Source organism: Malaclemys terrapin, chromosome 8 (genome assembly GCF_027887155.1).
Source record: "Malaclemys terrapin pileata isolate rMalTer1 chromosome 8, rMalTer1.hap1, whole genome shotgun sequence".
Lineage (NCBI taxonomy): Eukaryota > Metazoa > Chordata > Testudines > Emydidae > Malaclemys > Malaclemys terrapin.
This window is the reverse complement of record NC_071512.1, coordinates 4,405,667-4,428,143: the sequence shown is the minus strand read 5'-3', so window position 1 is coordinate 4,428,143 and position 22,477 is coordinate 4,405,667. Positions and strand designations below refer to the sequence as shown.

Sequence of the window (22,477 nt, the reverse complement as noted above, 5' to 3'; positions counted from 1 at the left end):
CCTGGAGAAAGCTGCCACTAACTCAGCAGGGAGATCAACGTGTCAGGCAGCTTCCAGTCCACGTTTGTGGGAGGGTATGAAGGCAAGTAGGGGGATGCAGATTACAACCAATATTCTAATTTCCCCTAAACATACCTGAATCTATTACTCTCGCTGAGCCTCGTTCCTTCCAGAAGTAAGTGGGAGGTGAAAGCTCTGGCTTCTTCTCAGCTCTCTAACCCAGTGGGGCAGGTCCAGGGTGGGGTGAGAGTGATGTCCCCAGTCAGACAGGTCAGGATCGAGGCTGCCCTGCACCAGGGCATGTAGCTACCTGGGGTCTTTCTCGATGCTGTCCCGTGCTGTGGGGCTGGGGACATCGAGGCTTTTAGCGTCACCCTCAGCCCGGTCAGCGGGCGCTGCAGCGTTATACAGGCCCCCGAGAGAAGGGGGGGCTGGTACATCGTTTGCTCTGCCCCCCCCATCCCCGTTAGACGCGGTGGGGGCCTGAGCTCGGGGCTCTGGTGTAATTGTGCCCCCCCCTTGTGCACGGTGGGGGGGCTGAGCTCGGGGCTCTGGTGTAATTGGGGCCCCCCCCCTTGTGCACGGTGGGGGGGCTGAGCTCGGGGCTCTGGTGTAATTGGGGCCCCCCCCCCCCTTGTGCACGGTGGGGGTCTGAGCTCGGGGCTCTGGTGTAATTGCCCCCCCCCCTTGTGCACGGTGGGGGGGCTGAGCTCGGGGCTCTGGTGTAATTGGGCCCCCCCCCTTGTGCACGGTAGGGGGGCTGAGCTCGGGGCTCTGGTGTAATTGCCCCCCCCCCTTGTGCACGGTAGGGGGGCTGAGCTCGGGGCTCTGGTGTAATTGCCCCCCCCCTTGTGCACGGTGGGGGTCTGAGCTCGGGGCTCTGGTGTAATTGCCCCCCCCCCTTGTGCACGGTGGGCACCCCCGGGCTGTGCCTTCTTCCTAGGGGGGGAGTCTGGGGGAGCGCCCCGGTCTGGGGGGGGGCTGGGGGCAGTCATCCAGCCCTGGGGTGCCCGGTGCCGGGGGACGGTGCCCGAGGCCTGTCTCCTGCCCGGGCTCCCGGGTCTGGCCCGTCCGCTGCCCGCAGAACGGGGCGTCCCGGCCCCCCTTCAAACCCCCCTCCTCCTCCGCCGCCGCCGGAAGTGGCCAAGCGCCGGGGACGGGCAGCCACCTCGGCCAATGGGGGGCGCTATCGGGGCCGTAACCCCGCCCCGGGGGCGCCGCCGGCCAATGCGGGCGCGGGGGCGGTACTTCCTCTGCCGAGGAGGCGGGGCGGGCAGGTTTTTTGTGTGCGGGGTCCCGGCGCTGGCGGCGCTTCGGGCCTGGCCTCCGCTCTGCGGCAGCGCCGCCTCCGGCAGCCGGCCGGGGAGCCAGGGGGCGCTCGCCGGCTCCTCGCCCGGCTGGGCCCGGGGCGCTGCCGGGGTGTCTAGGGCCCCTTCGGGGGGGGCAGGCGGTAGTTTCTAGGGGCCCCGGGGCGCTGCCGGGTGTTTCTAGGGGCCCCTGGGGTAAGGGGGGGGCGCTGCCCGCTGTGTCTATGGCCCCCGGGGGCTGGGACCGTGCCGGGAGTTTCTAGGGGCCCCCAGGGACGGGGGGCTGGGACCGTGCCGGGAGTTTCTAGGGGCCCCCAGGGACGGGGGGCTGGGACCGTGCCGGGAGTTTCTAGGGGCCCCCAGGGACGGGGGGCTGGGACCGTGCCGGGAGTTTCTAGGGGCCCCGGGAGCTGGGACCGTGCTGGGAGTTTCTAGGGGCCCCCAGGGACGGGGGGCTGGGACCGTGCCGGGAGTTTCTAGGGGCCCCGGGAGCTGGGACCGTGCTGGGAGTTTCTAGGGGCCCCGCGGAGGGAGGGTGGGGGGCGCTGGGTGTTAGAGGCGCTCTCATTGCCGGGATCACAGTCTCCTCCGTTGGGAGGCATCGGGTATCTCCCTTCCTACCATCCCTTTCCTGGCTGGGCTGGGCGATGAATGGCTTCAGCACCGAGGAGGACAGCCGGGATGGGCCCCCCGCTGCCCCCTTTTACGGCCAGAGCTGCTGCCTGATTGATGACGGGGACCGCTGTGTCCGCCCGGCCGGCAATGCCTCCTTCAGCAAGAGAATCCAGAAGAGCATCTCCCAGAAGAAGCTCAAGTTGGACATTGACAAAAGTGTGAGTTGCAGCCTGACTGTGAATCCTGTCCTAGCCTTGCCTTTCTATAACCCGAAGGCGTCTGCAGTGCGCTGCCAACTTCCTGGGCCCCTGCAGTGTGGTCTCTTCTGGGGTGGAGCCCAGCACCTGCTTTACTGGGCACAGGAGCTTACGCAACAGTTTGGTACCAGCCTGCAGTCATACCTGACATTGCATGGCGGTTGGGACCAAACTGAAGAGAGACATCGTGCGTTGAACACTGCAAGTTGTGTTTATGGAAGCCACCGGATTGACGATGCTAGGGTTCTTTCCCTCTCTCAAAGGAATAGGAATTGTAGTGATCTGTGTGTATGGTATACCTAATGTGACGCTTTATTTTGCAGGCTTGATTCCAAACGATTTTCCAGATTTAAATAATATAACTACCCAATGTCGTAAAAGAAGTAGAGGACAGAGAAAAGGTCTGGAAGGAGAGAGAGAGATCAACTGGTGATTAAGTGAGAAGTAGAGTTAGTAAAGTAGTGAGATTTAAAAGGACTTCCCAGATGGTACATGTTAGGGGAGAAGCATCTTCCATTCCGGTGAGCATGGTGTGTGGAAGGACAGAGAAAAGGCCACTTTCTCTTAGTTTTGGAGGCAGTAGTACCACTTCAGCACTGTTAGGTACTTGTGAATGCTGCCATTACTAAAGAGGTAACTTTAATTCCACAGATCCCAACCAGTTGGGAGGTATTTACACTAGTAAAGCTTCAAACTGTTCCCATGAAGCTATAATTTAAAAACTGTCACATCAGACTGAACAGTTGACACAAACAGTTTTTAAATGAAAAAAATTGAAAGCTTTTTTTATTGGTTGGCATCCAGGAGGTTTATCTGCTGCCAGCCAATTAGTGATAATGTTAAGTGACATCTGTCAGTCAACCTATAAATGAGACCCTCACTGGGTGGAGGATACATCTGAGCTCAGCAGCCATCATCTTTATGGAGAAAGTTTCTATTTAAAAGTTTCAGAGTGGTAGCCATGTTAGTCTGTATTAGCAAAAAGAACAAGGTGTCCTTGTGGCACCTTAGAGACTAACACATTTATTTGGGCATAAGCTTTCGTGGGCTAAAACCCACTTCATCAGATGCATGGAGTGGAACATACAGTAAGCAGTGTGTGTGTGTGTGTGTGTATATATATATATATATATATATATATGAAAAGATGGGAGTTGCCTTACCAAGTGGGGGGTCAGTGCTAACGAGGCCAATTCAGTTAAGGTCCATCTATATTGCATTGGCCTCGTTAGCACTACAAAAGTAATCAACTGTTGAAAATAGGCCACTTCCACCTTAATTGGCCTCGTTAGCATTGTGTATTGTTTCGTTATAATTGATCATACTCTCATACAGGTGTTTTTTGTTTTTTTTTATACAATAACTACTCTGATTGCTTTTTCCCCACTTTTTACTCTTAGGTAAGGCACCTGTACATTTGTGATTTCCACAAGAATTTCATTCAGAGTGTGCGAAACAAAAGGAAGAGGAAAACTAGTGATGATGGAGGAGACTCTCCTGAGCATGAGATGGATGTCCCAGAGGTAAGTGTCTTACACAAGCGGATGTTGGTTGCTATTGCCAATGTCTGCTGTGTTCAAATTTCATGAACCTTATTGTCTTGGGGGGAAAGGCGAAGGTCCTTTCAAATCTATGAAATAGGGACATTTGAGCACTTTCATACAGCTGTGAAGACTGTCTTTCTTTCACCAAAATTGAAACTTTGTCTAAATTCTTATGGAAGTAACAGTGTCTTCAGGAATAATTTTTATATTGAGCGAGATTATTCTGATTTTGTTTCATGAGCATATTCCATTTTCTTTCATCACCCTGGGATGACTCAGTTCCTGGCTTTCTTAGATTTCTTCTAAATACGTGTCCACGTAGAACTTTCTATAAAAGGGGAATTGCAAAGATTTGTGGAAAAGAAGTCCAAGCCTACAATTTTATATGCAGGGAGTAGAACTGAGAAAATAATTGATTTTTTTTCAATTCAGTGGCCAACCCAGCGAAATAAATAAATACAAACTTTTTGTTTTGAACAGAAATGTTTGGTTTTTTTTCTTGCCAAAACAAAAATTAAAAGAATTGGTTTGGGGTCAAACAGAATGTTTCATTAGACCCTAAACTAATTTGCTTTTATTTTTAGTGCTTTTAAAAAACCAAATCTATCCAAATTTCAAAACAAAACTTATACATTTTTTTAAAAAGTCACTGAATTTGACCAAAAACCGTAAATAGTTTCATTTGCCCTGAGACTACATTTTTCAGCAAATTTATTATTCAGTTGAAAAATTTCATCCAGCGCTAACAGAGAATGCCTAAACAACAAGTAAGGGGGTAGTCAGCATATACACTATAAAAAAAAAAAAAAAAAAAAATTAATGCACATCGAGTCCTACTGCATGATTCCTGATTGGTGCCACAACCCAGCATACATCATTCTGGGATGTCACAGCTTTCAGAATCTCCACTATGGTAATGAAGTCAGCCCATGTGGACTTAACTAAGCAACATTCAAAGATGTTTTGCAGTTTTGAAATATGTACAATATTTTTTAAATCCCAGTGTAGCATTATTTAATAATACTTCTCAAACCATGACACAAATAAATTATAAAATCTTTAAGACAAGAGCCACATTATCTTATTTAATCTAATTTCTCTATTCCTCAGTTTCCCCGTCTGTAAAATGGGGTTATGAAATTGACCTCCTTTGTAAAGTGCTTTGAGATCTACTGGTGATACTATTATGTGCACTTTGGGCATTGAGCACACTTTTAAGTGTGGTACAATAATAAATTGAAATAATTACTTAACAGAGCCCTTCTGGGCTGGCTCATTTGCTTTAGTGGTATTTCTCATACCTGACATGCTAGAAAGTTGCTTAGTTAATCCAGCTGGCAGGACGTCATCGTTCCTAAAAACATTAGTAACAAAATTAAATTTCTGTGCCATATGCTGCAGATAACAAAAGTTAAGTGACATTCAGTGCATAATTTAAAACATAAGAGGGAGTTTTGCAATTTACATTTAAAGTTCTCTTCATCTGGTCGGTTATTGAAGCACACACTTTCTGACGGCCCTTTGTGCAGTTTTTTCTCACACTCACTCTGTAGAAATTGTGCATTTAGATTTTGAAATATCCCTGGTTGAGTTCATTGCTTCACAGTGCCCTGAAACCCAACAGTTTGTGACACGAGCCATTTGCTCAGTGAGTAATAAGATGGTATTCCACCACAAGTTTCTAAACTCTGTGGGAACCACCGGGGGAACAGCAATGAATGTGTGTAACAAAGAACTCTATAAGTCTTAGTGTGATTCTTCTCTGAAAAACAACTCTGTAAAAATGGCATTGGGGGACTCTTTGTATGTAAATGTCTTGCTTATCAGATTCACTCCGTTTGCAAGTGAAAGGATTGCTGAGGATGCAGAGGTGTAATTGAGAGCAAAATTTGGCCTTACAGCTGGAAATTGGCTACCAGTTCTGTGGTGGTATATGAGCGAGAACAGAATTTCTCTCCCCTGAGACTGTTTTAGCTCTGCAGCATTAACAAGAATAAAAAATAGACTTCTATTTGTCCCTAAAGCAAGCAGATGTGGCTCTGAATACAGACCGAGCAGTCCTGTTGAGTTAGTAAGTGCCAGTCTGAGAGACTCTCCTCAGATACACCTGCACCCCAGTCACCCTGCATCTGTTTTCCAGGTTGACCTGTTCCAGCTGCAAGTGAACACGCTGCGACGGTACAAAAGACATTACAAGTTACAGACCAGGCCTGGCCTCAATAAGGCTCAGCTAGCAGAAGTAAGCAAGGGTGTGGGGAGTTGCTTTTCATAACAGGAACAAAATGTATTTTTTGCTCCCCCAACCTGACATACATTTTCTGGACACTAGCGGGTGCACTGACTCTATCACTAGTACAGACCAGATGCTCTGCTGCTGGTTTCCAGTGAATTTCCCCAGCAGAAGGCCATAAGCGTATTCGCCTTCCCATGAGAAGGATCCTGAGGAACATTTTGCAGTAGTTGTGTGTACTCCTTTCTTCCCATCCTGCTATTTCATTAAAAAGTGAATGATTAATGATGGCAGAGTGAATAGAATCAGAAAATGGACTCCTATTGTCCTGTGTATTTACCCATTTTCAAGTTATTGGTGACCGCTGTAAAACCAAACTCCTGACACGTGTTCTAACAGAGACAAAGAGGGCAAGGTAAACTTTTATTAGACCAACTTGTGTTGGTGAGAGAGAGAAAAGCTTTTGAGCCTCATGGAGTTCTTCTTCAGGTCACCCAAAGAAGAACTCTGTATGGCTAGGAAGCTTCTCTCTGGCCAATGGAAGTTGGTCTAATAAAAGATATTACCTCACTCTCCTTAAAAAGAAGAACAGGAGTACTTGTGGCACCTTAGAGACTAACAAATTTATTAGAGCATAAGCTTTCGTGGACTACAGCCCACTTCTTCGGAAGTGGGCTGTAGTCCACGAAAGCTTATGCTCTAATAAATTTGTTAGTCTCTAAGGTGCCACAAGTACTCCTGTTCTTCTTTTTGCGGATACAGACTAACACGGCTGTTACTCTGAAACTCACTCTCCTTGTCGCTCTAATATTCTGGGACCAACACACATTTACAACTGCACTGCTTACAACATGATCTAACACTCATTTTAAATGTCATATTGTTTTAGTTTTTCTCCATTCTCTGCCTAGTGCAATTGGGCTGCATTTCTTCATATTTAAGGCAGAGCCACTAACCCAGTCCTTCCCTTCTCTCTTTCCTCCCATGATCCTGACATACCTTGCTTACCTAATAAATCATGCCTCACCAATCTATTAGAATTCTTCAAGGGAATCAACAAATCAGTGGACAAGGATGATCCAGTGGATATAGAATATCAAGGTTGGAAGGGACCTCAGGAGGTCATCTAGTCCAACCCCGTGCTCAAAGCAGAACCATCCCCAACTATTTTTTTTGCACCAGAGCCCTAACTGGCCCCCTCAAGGATTGAACTCCCAACCCTTGGTTTAGCAGGCCAATGCTCAAACCACTGAGCTATCCCTTCCCCCAGACTAGTGTACTTGAATCATCAGAAAGCCTTTGACAAAGGCTCTTAAGCAAAGTAAGCAGTCATGGGATAAGAGGGAAAGGCCTCACATGGATCAGTAACTGATTAAAAGACAGGAAACAAAGGGTAGGAATAAATGGTCAGTTTTCAGAATGTGGAAGGGTAAACAGCAATATCTCCCAGGGATCTCTACTGGGAGGAGTGTGGTTCAATGTATTCATAAATTATCTGGAGAAGGGGGTAAACGGGTAAAGAGATGACAAAATTTGAAGGCAATACAAAATTACTCAAGATAGTTAAGACTAAACCAGACTGTGAAGAGTTACAAAGAGATCTCACAAAACTGATTGACTGGGCAACAAAACAGCAGATGAAATTCAGTGCTGATAGTGCACATTGGAAAACATAATCCCAACTGTACATACAAAATGATGGGATCTAAAATAACTGTTACCACTCCGGAAAGAGATCTTGGAGTCATTGCGGCTAGTTCTCTGAAAACATCTGCTCGGGGTGCAGCGGCAGTCAAAAAAGCAAACTATGTTGGGAACCACTAGAAAAGGGATAGATAAGACAGAAAATATCATAACACCACTATATAATTCCATGGTACTCCCACACTTTGAATGCTGCATGTAGTTCTGGTTGCCCCATCTCAGAAAAGATAAATTAGAATTGGAAGAAGTACAGAGAAGGGCAACAAAAATTATTAAGGTTGGATATGAGGAGAGATTAATAAGACTGGGACTTTTGAGCTTGGAAAAGAGATGGCTATGAGGGGATATGATAGAGGACTAAAAGCATGAATGACATGGACCAAATGAATAAGGAAGTGTTATTTAGTCCTTCACATACCACAAGAACCAAGGGTCACCCAATGAAATTAATAGGCAGCAGGCTTAAAACAAACAAAAGGAAGCACACAGCGCACAGTCAACCTGTGGAACTTATTGCCAGGGGATGTCATGAAGGCCAAAAGTAAAACTGGGCTAAAAAAGAATTAGGTACATTCATGGAGGGTAGGTCCATCAATGGCTATTAGCCAAGATGGTCAGGGATACAACCCCATGCTCCGGGTATCTCGAGCCTCTGACTTCCAGAAGCTGGGAGTAGGTGACTGGATGGATCGCTCAGTGGTTACCTGTTCTGTTCATGTCCTCTGAAGCACCTGGCATTGGCTGCTGTCAGAAGACCCAATACCAGGTTAGATGGACCATTGGTCTGACCTAGTATGGCCGTTCTTATGCTCTTAATAAGCCATTAAAGACCTGTCTCCTCCTTCAGTCCTCCACTTGAGACAAGAGTTTGGGTAGCGATTTTATACAAGCAGTGCTGCAGATAGATGTAGTGTCCTTAACAGATATTCTAATGTTCAAGGCAGTTCTGCTTCAGGCCAATGTTACAGAATCCCCACTCCTGCCCTGATTTCACCTGAACTTGTTCCTAGGGAAGCTCTGCTCTCATCAGGTTAACCTTACCTCTGCAGAAATTGCACTGTGTGTTTCTTGCAGGCCCTGGACTTTTACCACCATACAGCACGCAAAGTTCTGGCAGCTTTGTAAAATGTTTTGTTGCTCATTTTCAAAGTAGAGTACAGAATTAATGTTGATTATGTTGTACAGTGTATGGCATGGAGTAACAAGGTGAAGGGTGGGAGGTAGATCCTCATTGGTATATCATGTATTTGTAGTGTTCTACCTAACTAGTAAGCAGTCTTTCAACTCCCTCTTGTTGGCAAGCGCTATGTACTGAAGCACATTTGCAGTAGTATCCCCAGCAAAACTATTATGCAAGCAGAGTTTAACCTTAAAGGGAGCCTAACTTAAAATTGTCACACACTTCCCAGATTTCCTGTGAAGTTTGAGCAGCTTTGACCCTACGCTGGATCCTCGTCCAGCTCCCATGCTTGAATCACTTCTGCCTGAGGCTCTTAGACATCTGCTTCTAACCCACCGTAAGGAAAACTCAAACTTCCATAAGTCTTCTTGGAGTGATTCATATTGTTCAACCTGCATCAAAAACCAATTCTGGAGTTGTGTTGGGTACTGAAAGAGATGTTTCCACCATAGGGGAAAGCACATCTCCTAATCCTGCTCCAACAAGACCCTTTTTTCATTAGATTTATCCTTTGGATGAGAAAAGCAACCTAACTGTCCAGGGTTTCTACCAAAGTTTGAGGTAGCAGCCCTAGCTTTTTTTCTGTTGTGTATCCCCTTTCAGTTCCTTTGATGAAAGCTTCCCTACCATGTTTTAATGTGGACAAAGGTCCATTGAAGCTGCATTGTTTACATTGCCAAGTCTCTACCTCTTTTGGATCGCTTGGCGATAGCTTTCCTTCACCCTTCTTTAAAATATTGAGTGGTGGGGAAACTCTCTCCAAGCAAACTTGGCACAGAATGGGTTGTGGGGGTGGTTTCTACTACTAACTAATAAACTAGCCTGTTGTAATGCTTTCCTAGGAAAGGAGGACTTCCTGGCTTCCAAATTCCACCTGTGAATTGGCTGCTGAAATTGTTGATTTAGCAAGACAGCTCTCTGCTCATATGCACATTCTAGCTATAGTGAAGGGGTAAATGAGGACTGACTGTTCAAATCAGTGCATGTTTGCATAAAAGTGTGTTTTACTTGACAGCCTTAAATCAATGTCAGGATGAACAAAGACCAAACTGTAGCTCTGCTTACTTCTGCATTTAATTCAAGAATTTGCCTTTTTTTTTTTTTTTTTTTTTAAATGTTTAGACTATTAGCCGCCACTTCAGAAATATCCCTGTGAACGAGAAGGAGACACTTGCTTACTTCATCTACATGGTAAAGAGCAACAAGAGCAGGTTGGACCAGAAATCGGAAACCAGCAAGCAACTAGAATGAAGATGAGTTGGACTTTGGATGAGAATAAGCATGATTTTGAAGGAACAGGTGGTGTCATGCATTTTAAGCTTATAAAGACTGTTAAACTATATTGTCAATTTTTTTAAATGCGGTGTGTGTGAATGCCTGAAAACTCTTGGTCAGGACTATCTGAAAACATGTGTCCAGCATGCCTAAGGAGACTTACTTCCCAGTCAAAGCCAACATTGGAATGAAGGAATAAAGATCGTAGGAAGAATTAAAGATATCAGTAGGACTCCGCGGCTTTGGAGTTCATTGATGTAGTGTGTTAAAATACTTCTGGAAGCCTGCTTCTGAATGTGATTTAGGTGACGAGGAAAAAGAATTCAGTGGCCTCATTCTGCGTCACAAAACCACCATGCAGCACACTTGGACTTAGGACTGCAACAGCGGTGGAGTTATAATTCAGAATCAAGGTGCAGGGGTCAGAAGTCTGTCTGAAGCTTGCTCACAACCTGAACACACTCCACCTTTTCTGAGTCAGTGCTACAAGTCCCAAACTTCTGTGAATGAATGCTACAATTCGCCAAATCCACTCAGTGAATGCTATTTGATTGGCTTGAAAATAGATTTCTCACGTCATATTATATGGAAACCAAACTGATATTGCCAACCTTTTCATCTGCTTCACCTTATTTAAAAACTCATTATTTAATTGAATTGTTCTAAGCATTTGAGAACATCTGCATTTTCTGGACTTATGGCATTTAAGGAAATATGTGGCATTTAGGCAAATATTGTGAATTAATTCACTGGTTTGATCATGTTGTTAAAAATGCCCCAATTAATTTACGTAAGTCTTTGTTGTGTCTCTTGAATTCTAGGCTCAGGGGGATAGGTGAAGCAATGGCTTATGGCACGAGCCTTTATCCTGGGTCAGATCAGGTATACGTCACACAAGTAACTTTATTCTCAATCTGGTCTTCAGCAGGTCCACATCACAAAACTGGCACACAGATTGGTCTGACTTCCAGTCTCAGTTTCCGATAAACCATTCTAGGAGCAATAGATATGTCACCAGTATACTAACAGGAGTGTATGCGATATTTGAACAGCATCTGCCTGAACTGTTTTTGGCATAGACAGAGAGTCAAAACACTCACCTTTCATAAGCATTAAAATTACGTTTCCTAGGAATAATGCTGATCATGGAATGGCACACAGTTGTCCTTTGTAACTGCATATTTTAAAAGTAAAGTTAAAATCACACATTTTTGTCCTTTCAAGCCAAGGTATTCCTACAAATCTTCACAGCCTAAACAGAATTGGCAAAGGGAGCCTAAAGAGGGTTGTGACCTGTCATTTTCCAATGACCTCAAATTCAATTCAAGGTAATCTTTGTGGTTTAAAACACCACTCCGCGCCCCTGCTGTTTTAACTTTAGTCTTTTTATTCTGTTCTGAGTTGCCAAGCCCCACTTGATGAGCATATAGGCAAACAAGCAGCAAAGTGAACAGTGGAGAACTTAGGTTAGAATTTTTCCGTTGTGGGTTTGAACATGCAGAAACCGGCTGTAGCTAAACATGAGACACAGCTCAATATTGTATGTATTGCTTATGGTGCAAGACAGACAGTTCATACAATAACTTCTGGAAATCTTAAGCTTTCCCAAAGTGTCTGTTAAGATAAGTAAGGTCACCACTCTAAGCAAACTGAGTTTATTTGCAGAGCTTTCAAGTGTTTGCTTATGTTCCAAATAGATATTCAAGAAACTTCAGCCTTTTTAATAAGTCCAGTGTCATGCAGAAAATAGTTCTAGTGCTAGGGGATATTCCATTTTAATCTGATGCATCTCTGAACGATGTGGATTGTGTCAAGTGTCCTCACAGACTCCAATTCAGTATGAATTTGAAGAACCTTTTGCTATTTAGATCAGAGGATATGTCTAGCCTTCAGTTAAAAACCTGGCCCGTGCCAGCTGACTCACGCTCGTGGGGCTAGGGATAGGGAGCTGTTTAATTGCCATGTAGCCATTCGAGCTTGGGCTGGAGCTGGGGCCCTAGTGAGGCCCGAGCCCAAACCTCTGCAATTAAACAGTCCCTAGGGAGTCAGCTGGCATGGGCAATTGGACACCTACAGGTGTCTAATTGCAATAGAGACATACCCTAAGGGGCTTTGACACAAGCCGTGAAGGAGTGTATGGAATGGTAAGCAAATGTCTTGCATCAATATTTCCTGAGTGTTTAAGAGTCTCCATTATTCTGGTCCCTTCCTTATTGGAAGGCTGAAATAAAAACCCCGTATCAGTCAGTTGATCTGATTTATATAATTCAGGACAGATGCTTAGAAGGTATTTTTCTCTGACTGCCTGATTAACTGCAGCGTTTGTATGCATGCAGCCGGAGGAGAGTGATTAAGGAAAAATCTGTCTTCAAGTTATGAGTAGGTTATGCCTCATCCTGACTTCCAGACCAAAATTGTAAAAAAGGAATTTATGTGGTGTGGTGGGTTTTTTTGTTTTGTTTTGTTTTGTTTTAAGAGCAAATAATTGGTTGCAGTGTTTTAGCCGCTCCGCAGCAAATAGATTCTTTCCAAAGGAAATATGGTGGCAGGTTCCATCTGTTCAGGTGTATTCATTGGAATGTTTTTGTGCAGAGGTGGGATTCAGGACATTTTTCTGAGCTAATCGATTGATATAAAATTTGATTGTTGTTGGTTTCACTTAAGCAATTATACTTTTAAAAAAAAAAAAAAATCTCGTTCTAAGGTGGTGTGATGGAAAGATGTTTACCAGCCATTAGCAGGAGTTTATAAGGTGGAGAGGTTGGAGGAGGGACACCAAAGAAGCAGAAGAATCTTTGCTTTTCAGATCCCGTGGATTCCATTGCCTTATAAACACTTGGAGATGCCTTATTCTCTTGTTCTCAACTCAGCTAGAGTAACAAGCCTTGATCATGAGAGCAAGTGTCTTGGTGGAGGGACTGGTCACTCACGTGACTCCCCATGCTAGAAACTGACATCACACGTCAATTCAGCAGCAATATCTATGTTCAGAGTGCCTGTGGCTCTCAGAGCGTTTAGACTTTAATAACCAGAAACGCAACAATGCAATTGTTCTGTGTAATGCCACTGTGTGTATTTGATTATGCTGCATGCTAATTATTGATACTGTCCAACGTTTTTTAAATCCTCAACAGCAAATATTTTTTGAGCCTCAGAGATGTGAAAGCTGAGGTAGCAGAATTTTTCTGCACTTCGGGGTTTGTGTAAGATTCAGGAGAGCAGAAATGCTTTGATTGACGTGATTCATTCACACAAGGTGTACGTTTTTACCTTGATACTTTTAGAATTTGCATTTCACAGATGGGACTTAAGTGCTATCTAACTGAACCATGGTGGGCACATTTTAGTAGTAGTAGTATTATATCATTTGTTCCAAGTCTGTTGGTGGAATTCATCCAGTGCAGAAGGCCCTATAGGAAATTCTCCTGTCCACATGAGAACCTAATCCAATTAAAGACTCCTGTCAACTTCATTAGGGTTTGGATCAGACCCTAAGCCCTTAGGATGGAACTCAGAGTCCCTCCTGCAGGCTTCTTCAGTGGGTTAATTTCATCCTGTGTAGTGGTCCTATACTGGTCACTAGTATTTGTAGGGGAAGAAAAAAATCACTGACCTTTTTCATGGCTTCGGCTCAGTGAAGGAAAAAGCAAGAGAATTTGAAGTGTACTGTGATAGGATTAAATTGGGGGCAGTGGCATTGTGATGACTGGAAAGTGCAGCTGATAAAGCGGGCAAGAACTTAGGGGGCACTTTGTCCTTAGATGTTCTTTGTTCATCTTTCAAGGCCTAATTTCTTCTCTGTATCTTGAATGCTGCATATCTTGAGCAAACTGTTGCAGTAATATTTAATGTTTCTTTTGCTAGAATATTTGGATATTAAAGCCTGATTACAAATTTAGGTCAACCTAGCTATATCGCTCAGGACTGTGAAAAATGTAATGCCCTGTGCAACGTAGCTAAGTCGACCCAACTCCGCTGTAGACACAGCTAGATCACCAGAAGAATTCTTTCCATCAGTCTAGCTACCGTCTCTCCGAGAGGTGAATTACCTACATCAGTGGTAAAAGCCCTTCCTGTCAACGTCGGAGGAATGTACTCTAGAGTGCGACAGACAGCACAACTGCAGCACCGTAGCTGTGCCATTCTAACTGCTGTGGTGTATACATATCCTAAGATTCAGAAAAGTGGAGGATAAAGGTTGTCCTGACTTTACCTAATTCTCTGGTACCTGCAAGCGTGCTTCTAAGGAAAGTTGGAGGCTCTTTTGATGTGTAGCTCAACCAAAAAACTCCGCTAAAAAAACCTGTCTGGCATTTGAAAGTCAGACATGTCAGTAGGATGGCTTCTTATCCAAACAAGCTATGAAATCTAAAGCCAAAGTAACCCACAGCAAACATAGTTCAGACTAGGTAGCATAGCAAAGAGAATTCCAAATAGGACACGGTCCAAATGAAAACCCAACTAAATGGGCTTTTAAAAAATGTGTGTGTGAAAAAAGAGTCACCTACACAGTGTTACATTTTGCAATGAGTGTTTTATGCCAAACACACATGTAGTGGGGAGGAGAAAGGGTGGGCCATGCACTTTACTTCTGTCGGTAGGTTCTAATGTAAATACCAGTGGGAAATGATGGTAAGTAAATGGAGGTGGTGAGGGAGGGGGACTTAATCAAACAAAATCTTTTCTATCTTTGTTTCAAACCATTCTTACTCCTGCAGTGCCCTAGCATCATTTTCTCTTTCAAGTTTAAACTGTTGAGATGAGGGAACATTAAACTTTTAGGTGGGAGCCATTTTACTGCCCAGTGGATTCCCTAAAGGGCCCATCATGGAGAGACAAGAAAATATTGTTTGTTTCTTCATGTCAGCTAGAGCTTATCAAGCATAAGAGAGGTGGTAGAGTTCAGTTTGCAGTTTCTGCTTTCTAGTTTTAAACAGGACTCCTAACAGCACCAGATAGTCCATTCACTTCTGCAACAAACCCCTGCTCTCACTTCCATGTTACCCATTACCCACAGCTCTGTTTGAAAGTAACTAAATAGTGTTCATGGAATGGGAGGGCTCTTGCCTTAAATTCTGAATTTCACTTAGAATCAAGTCTGATGTATAAAATAGGTTGCAATAGGTTCTTAGGGTCTCTGACTTAATAGATTTCCAGTGTTGTTTTTAAAAGAGCGAGGTTTGTGTTCTGCCTTTCATTTGTTGTCTTGTCCCATTCCACAGCCAGAACACCAAGAGGACACATATCGGATAACTTTTAAAAAAAAAATCCTTTTACTCTGTACCAGGCTTACTGGGAGAAAAAACAATCCTTCCCCCTTTCTTTACAGCCTCCCACATGTTGTGCTGATCTTATTCCAAATGTTTTGGATAGCTTGTATTTTTACTGATGTAAGATAGCTGTGTACTGTCAGCGTAACTCTAGTAACATATAGTGAAACTGTATAATTTTCTCTGAGATGTAGAAAATGTTCTCTCCCACCGTGTATGAGACTTTAATTCTGTACTGTCAGACAAAGATATAAATGCCTGAGTTTCACTTTTAATAAATGATCGATCTAGCAACAAGCCCCACATTCCCTCTGTTTGCCTCTCTGAATGGGATTCACTGCCAGTGACTGGCTTAGGATATTTGGTTCCTGGGATGATCTAGATGCCGTGCTTCTCACTGCCACACAGGACACCTGGGTTCACTTTGATTCCCAGTGCTGACTTTTTTTGTTCCCAGGACTCAGAGTATTGTGGAGATGGGAGGGGACGTAGAGGGGCGAGGAAAAATGCCGTTCCCCTGTGTCGAATAAAGGAGTCCCACCAACTCCTTAGCTGGATGAATAGTTCCTATGACATAAGGCCTCTTGTAGCATAGCGGGTATAAGCCAAGAAATGTTCCAATGGTACATAAAACTTTTGTTAAATAAGAGGTGTTCACTTGCCCAGCCTCGTAAGCCTTCTATTTAGAGGATAATGGACCTTCCATCATGGGGGATTTTCCCTGCTATGGGCAGCCAGCCAGTAAAATCCACTGTTTTCCATTTGATTCATTCTTATTTTGTGACTGACTCCTCTTATGCGCCTGTTGTAGCGCCATGCTTGTCTTCGTTTTGAAGAATACTCTAAACGGTCCTTTTACGCACCATCCACTTGGGTCCCTTTTTAAACGGAGTGTTTACCAGATGAAAGGTGAGTGTCAGTCTTCACAGTGTGCAGGTCCAGAGAAATGGTGGGGCGCAGCACCCCAAGATCCTAAGGGAGAATGAGCTGGATCTGGAGAGCTGTTCGTTTTCCCCTCCCTCCTCCCTGAAGCGTTCTGTACCTCTGTTCGGAGCTTTCCCATTCATCCCATCAAACCTTCTTCCCATTTCACTCTGACTTCCTCCAGTCCTAGGGTTTTTCACAGCTAGGGAACACTGGCCAGAGTTGTGGCGTCAACGAAGAGTTAATAATGCTTAGCCACCACGTAGCCTGTGGGAGATACGAAGTGCTTTATAAATATTATTTAACAAAGCCTCCTGACACGCCTGTGAAGTAGTGATTATTCTTGGTTTTTTTTGTTAGGAAAGAGACTGTGACGTCTCAAAAACTCCGGTTATTCTGTGGTTTTGTGTGGCGCAGAGATGGTTTGCACTGTCATAATTACACTGGTACAGCCCCCAGTGTAGATGCACCACATCAGTGTGATGTACCCTGGTAAATTACACTTGCAATGTGTCTGTATCAGTTTTGCAAGCCCAGAGTTAAGTGAGTCAGTGACAGAAGCAGGCGTGGAACTGAGTGTTGTGATTTCTGTCTAAATGTTCAGAGCATGGTATAACATTACCCATCATCTTCCTCTTCTCCAGAGCTTGTGGGCACGATACATTGCATCACCATGGTGGATATGATTTCTTAATTTTTTAATTAGAAATTAAGCTGTGGTATCTACATTCCAAAATCGGCAAAAATGGGGTCTTCAGCCACTGCAGTTGCAGAAGCTCCGCTCCCAGGGTTGTGAGTTCAATCCTTGAGGGGGCCACTTAGGGATCTGGGGCAAAAATCTGTCTGGGGATTGGTCCTGCTTTGAGCAGGGGGTTGGACTAGATGACCTCCTGAGGTCCCTTCCAACCCTGATATTCTATGAATGGCACAAATGCTAACGCATGGTATAATGTAGTCATTAGGGGACAGGCACTGTATAAACAGCCTATCAACTGAGGCCCTGGTCTGTGACCGGAGCTCATAGGCATGATGGTCATACAAATAATAATAGACATGCAGATTAATGTGTCTTCTTCATCCTGACTCCCTGAAAGAAAACATGGAAAAGAGCGAGCTCAGAACCTAGAGAGGGTCACCGCGTTCTCGTCACCTGCTAGCCTGGAATCTTGAGTGAGCATCAGATTAGATAGAAACTTAGAACCACTGGTCCATTTTCTCCTCCCTGTCACCATAGGGCGGCAGTGTTACCTAAAGAACACAGAGGACTAGCTTTAAGCAGGCCATGCTCAGTCAGTTGCAGCTCCACTACTGATGAGGTCATTTGCTGATTGGAGAGAGAATACTCTCCACAGCTGTTCTAGGGACCAGAGCCATATTCCTGTCACAAAGATGGTTCCTCGCTCAGAGCTGGTTGTACTTGTCAGATACAGGAAGTGGGATTATGCTGTATTAGGGGATGTGGATATCTCAAAGAGGGGGGTTGTTTTTTATACTGCCGGGTTGAGACTGAAATTGAACATGTCCAATACTCTGCACCGTGCTGGAGGCTTTCCCCCACCCTTTCCACAAAGTTTGATATAAACCAGGCTTTGAGTCTCTCTGCCTCTCCATTATAAAGGGCAGATCAGCGGAGTGGGGAAAAATGTAAATGGGGATTTAATGGTTTTGAGTTTTATAGACTCCGTCCATTATCAAACAGGCTGGGTATTTAGTAACCGCCTCAGCTGTTGCTTTATTTTATTTTATTTTTCTATCCAACGCATGTAATAAGTGATGCCTGGCCAGCACTTAATCTCACTTGTCCAAGAGCTGAAGCGGATATCATATCTCTATTATCCCAGCAGGTAGGATTGGCTTCTTCCCTAAGTAACAAGAACCCCTAAAATAACTTAGTTTGAAAACTGTTTTTCAGGGCGTGCCCCCTGCATACGTCTCTGGAGGCTTTATGTGATCAATGCAGCAGCATAAATAGAGAGGGTCGAGGTGGAAACGGAACTTCCAGCATAGGCAAGAGGGGTAGATTGACCACCCTGTGAAGAAGGGACCTGTATAAAGAGGAGATGTAAGGCGAATGCAGGATGTGCCCTCCAAGGACGCTGGAATGTGAAACTTCACTGTCTGTGAGCTCAAGGGCTGCAGCAATACAAGCTGATTCTACAAAAGGCCACTAAATCCTCTGGCAGCCGCCATGGGACTGTCCGAGATGGATTAGCTCTTTCTGGTGCCCTGGGCTGAGGCTACAACCATTGCCCCTCGATGTGCGATGTCTGGCTTGATCCGAGAGCATCCTATAGGCCATGAGGGGCTCAGGTACCATTGCGACTGGGGCAGCACTGAGGCCCTGAACGGGGTAGCATGGAGTAACAAACCCCCAAGAGGGTTCAAATGGGCAGTGCTTATGAAAGTCATCTGGGTATCCTCTTTGTCTTGACCCCTTGGCCCAGCCAGCCCCTAACTAATGGGGGGGGGGGCAGGAAAGAGGTGTCCAAAGCTCTTGCAGCCAGCTTGCTTGTAAATTCATTTTTGAGTTTGAGTTTTGCCAACTGATTTGCCTGTCCAGAGGGAAGAAAGCCAGCAGCCCATCACCCTGGCAGTGAGCCCTGAGCAACCCCAGCCTCTGCTTGGTGCTGCTTTCCCAAGTACACGTTACTGCTGTCAGGAACTGCAAAGGCCCAGCCCTCCTTGCACCCAGAGGGCACAGGGGAGGGGGAAGGCAGGAGAATGCTGGGGAGCCAGCCCCGAGCCTTCATGCACCCCAGCCCCCCTCTGCATGTGGGCTGGGGGAGAAACTGGCCCCACAAGAAGTAACTTCCCAGCTCTGTTTTACCAGTATGGGAGCAGGGCCGCTAACGCTGCAGAGTGCGCTAGCCCAAGTGGAAACTCCAGTAGGCGCCGTTAAAATCTTTCCTGGTCGCTGTTGGTTTGTGCTGGAGGGCCAGTAGCCCCAGGATCGTTCAGCTGGGTATGCTCATTTGGCTAAAACACCTACTTGCCTAATGAAATTTCAAACCTGCATTCTAGTCCTGCCTCTGCCACTGACCAGCTGGGTGACTCTGGGCATGTCACTTCTCCTCTCTGTGCCTGTTTTCCCATCTGTAACATGGAGACTGTCACGTGCTTTGAGATCTATGGAGGAAAAGGGCAAGATGCTAAACTCCCTTGCCAGTCACAGCAAATCGTTAAGGCCGCATTGTGATGGGACAACTGGATCCATTCCTTGTTAGCTACCCTTCTGTAAATCCCTTCTGGAAACTTCTGCTTGTCTTTCCACCTTTTTCCATGCTACCTGGGAGTTCTTCCCACCCCTTGCTGTGCCATCAGCTCCCTCCCACACACACACTTCGTTCCAGTCCTTCCCTAACACACCTTTTTGCTGTTAGAGGTGGCTGGCAAAGGACTTTTTAAAGAGCCCTTTTCGACATCTTTATGCTGCATACAAAGAAAGCCTAAAAGGGGGTGGGGGGGAAGGCCTGGTTTTTAGCCTTAGAAAGCTCCAGTCTGGTTCTTCATGGTTTTGCTGGTGTCGCAGTGGGGGACTAGTACACCTGGCACTTGACACAGACCTCCTTTCTCCACAGTGTTTTTTAGGCATTTGAGTAAAATGTGTGTCAACAAATGCAGTCAAAAGACTCTGCCATCTGCACTGGCACAATGAGACCTGTAATCCACCACTGCTGTAGTTTCACTGGTTGTCAGCTTTGGTGAAAGCTCTGGGGCTCCAGCAGTTAAATCAACCTGTTTGGAACACTACAGCCGCTAACAACTGGCAAACCGAGTGTCCCGGAAGGTTTTGGCAGGGTAGCTGCAGCCTCAAATTCCCTTTCACTGCTCAGTCCTCAGCTTTCAGCCACCAGCAATGCCGTAATTCCACTAGCTCTCCGGTCCCCGTGGGGTCTTTCAGGGTGGCCAAGAACTGAATTCCCAATGTTAAAATGCAATCAAAAAAAAAAAAAAAAACCCTTTAAGACAAATAACCTTCCAGGTCTCTGTATCCCTCACAAAGAATCAGACGGGCATAAGCACATGTTTTCACTTTGCAGGTCCCAGTGTTGACCCACTTCAGTAAATATACCATCACACTTGCAACTAGAATAAATAATAACCTCACTCTATGCTTCGTTCCCAGCTTCCAGGCCATTTTAGGCCTGGATTGTCTTGCTTGTCGGTCAGAATTGCAGGCCTCTTGGGGCCTGTCCCTCCGGTTTCTGCAGCAGAACCCAGCTCCTTGCTGCTGTTTAGTGCTGAACAAACAATAAGATGCAGGTCTGTCCAGACACATGCAGCCTCCAGGACAGCACGGAGCTACGGGTTTTGCAGCACCTCTACCAGCACGTCCTGAGCTCTGCAGCATCCATCGGTGCTGTTCAAACGACTGAGCAGAATAGCATCCAGAGAATTCCCAGCTCACGAGATGCATGTCCCATTTTTCCTGTCCCGTAACCTAAACGTGGCTGATGTATAGAAAACAATGCGCCCGCTCTGACGTCCATGCCACAGCTTAACCTGAGGAATGGACCGAGCTGTGCGAGAAAACAACGAAGGAGTTTCATTGCAGGAAAAGAAAAATCGATTTCTAACAATGTTGGTGTGCAAATACTTGCACATGACACGCTGTGTGTTGGAAGTATTCATCTTTCTCCAGAGCTGGTTAGTGCATGTCTTTTCCCAACTCTGTGTTGTAAACACACGTCCACTGCCGCATGATCTATATAGTTATTAAAAACCCTGATGCTACATGTGTAATGCAAGACTGGAAACCAGGCGGATTGCCCATGCCAAGTCATACGATTGTATTCGCCGCATTGCAGGCGTTTGGTAGTGCCAGCATGCGCAAGGTGGGTGTGCCTCAGTGTGACCGTGGCTGTAGAAGAGGGTTGCCAATTTCAACCTCAGAAAAGGGAATGGCGGCTAGTGGGTAAAGATGCATCTATAGAAGCCAGGACTCCTGGGTTCTATCCCTGGCCTTGCCACTGACTCCCTGTGTGATCTTGGGCAAGTCCCTTCCCTTGTTTGTGTCTTGGTTTCCCCACCTGTAAAACGGGGATAAATTCTAGCCCATCTTGTTGACCCTGTCGTCCCTCCCTTTCAATCCTTCCAATGGCTCCCTTTTCTTTATCACATCAACCAAAAGCTTTCAGGAGGCTTCACGGCCTAGCTCCACCCCATTTATCATCTCTCATTTGCTACTGAGAGGCCGATTCTTGCCTCTGAGGTAACTTACTCACTTGCGGTATTGGGGACTGTGCCTTCAAGGGCTGAGCACCCCAGACAGAGAGTCCGGGTGGGGCACATCGGGTTGGAACCTGACACAAGAGAAAGCCGCGCTCATGCAAACACCTTAAGCGCCGCGCGACGTCTGCACACCACGCACGGAATGCTTGTTTCTTTTTGCATTACTGGGACTCTAACCACCTCTAACTAGCTGCCTTCCGAGGACCAGTCATTGCGCTAAAGTTCTATGGGGGCCGTTCCCAGCTGCCAAGCAGGGAGCTTTGATTAAAGATGAACACGAAACATTTACTGTGCAGATGAGACCTCTGCACAACAAAGCCCAGACAGCCCAGGGTGCTGCCGGATCCTGGCACTGTGGCAGCTCTGCCTGGGCAGAGGGGTTTCCTTTCAAACTGCCATGGAGCAAAAGATGAGTTTGCAAATGGTCTTTGGAATCCAGGAATGAGAGTGAGACAGACCCACACATACCCTGCCCCTGGGATTCAAAGCGGCCCGCTGATTCTAGTGCTCTTTTATTTCCTCTGTCCTGCAAATGTTTCCCTGAGTAATATGAATTCACATCTGTATTTAAAGCCCTAGCTGGGTGTGGCTAAAGATGCACACAGCCAACCTCAAGCACTGAAAAACCAGGAGATGTTTCAAAATAAATGTCGGGCCTTTGCCCCCTGTTTTCTGAGTCTTTTGAGTTCTTATTTTCCAGCTTTCTCCCCAGCCACAGGAGCAGGAAGCTTGCCCTTTTCTTAATGGAACCTGATGTTTTCACATGACTCCTGGAGCTGGGGCTTTAAGAAAAACACCAAATACCAAGTGACTTGCCACTGCGGTGTCTTTATAGAGCATAAAGCCCTCATGGCCTGAAGGACAGTCCAAACGATTGACCTGGCTAACTTTTCCCTTCCAGGTCTCCTAACCCCCAACCCTGCCAGTGTACCAGCCCAG

The 22,477-nt window shown here is 45.8% G+C and overlaps 1 protein-coding gene across 1 annotated transcript; it reads left to right on the top strand.

The window, feature by feature from the left end:
- Positions 1–1,628: 1,628 nt before the first annotated feature.
- On the top strand, positions 1,629–15,687 carry SAP30L (SAP30 like). The gene is made up of 4 exons (XM_054036573.1): positions 1,629–2,140; positions 3,580–3,702; positions 5,864–5,962; positions 9,960–15,687. The coding sequence occupies exons 1-4, from the start codon at positions 1,955–1,957 to the stop codon at positions 10,086–10,088; spliced, it is 537 nt and encodes a 178-aa protein (XP_053892548.1). The 5' UTR covers positions 1,629–1,954; the 3' UTR covers positions 10,089–15,687.
- Positions 15,688–22,477: the final 6,790 nt, after the last annotated feature.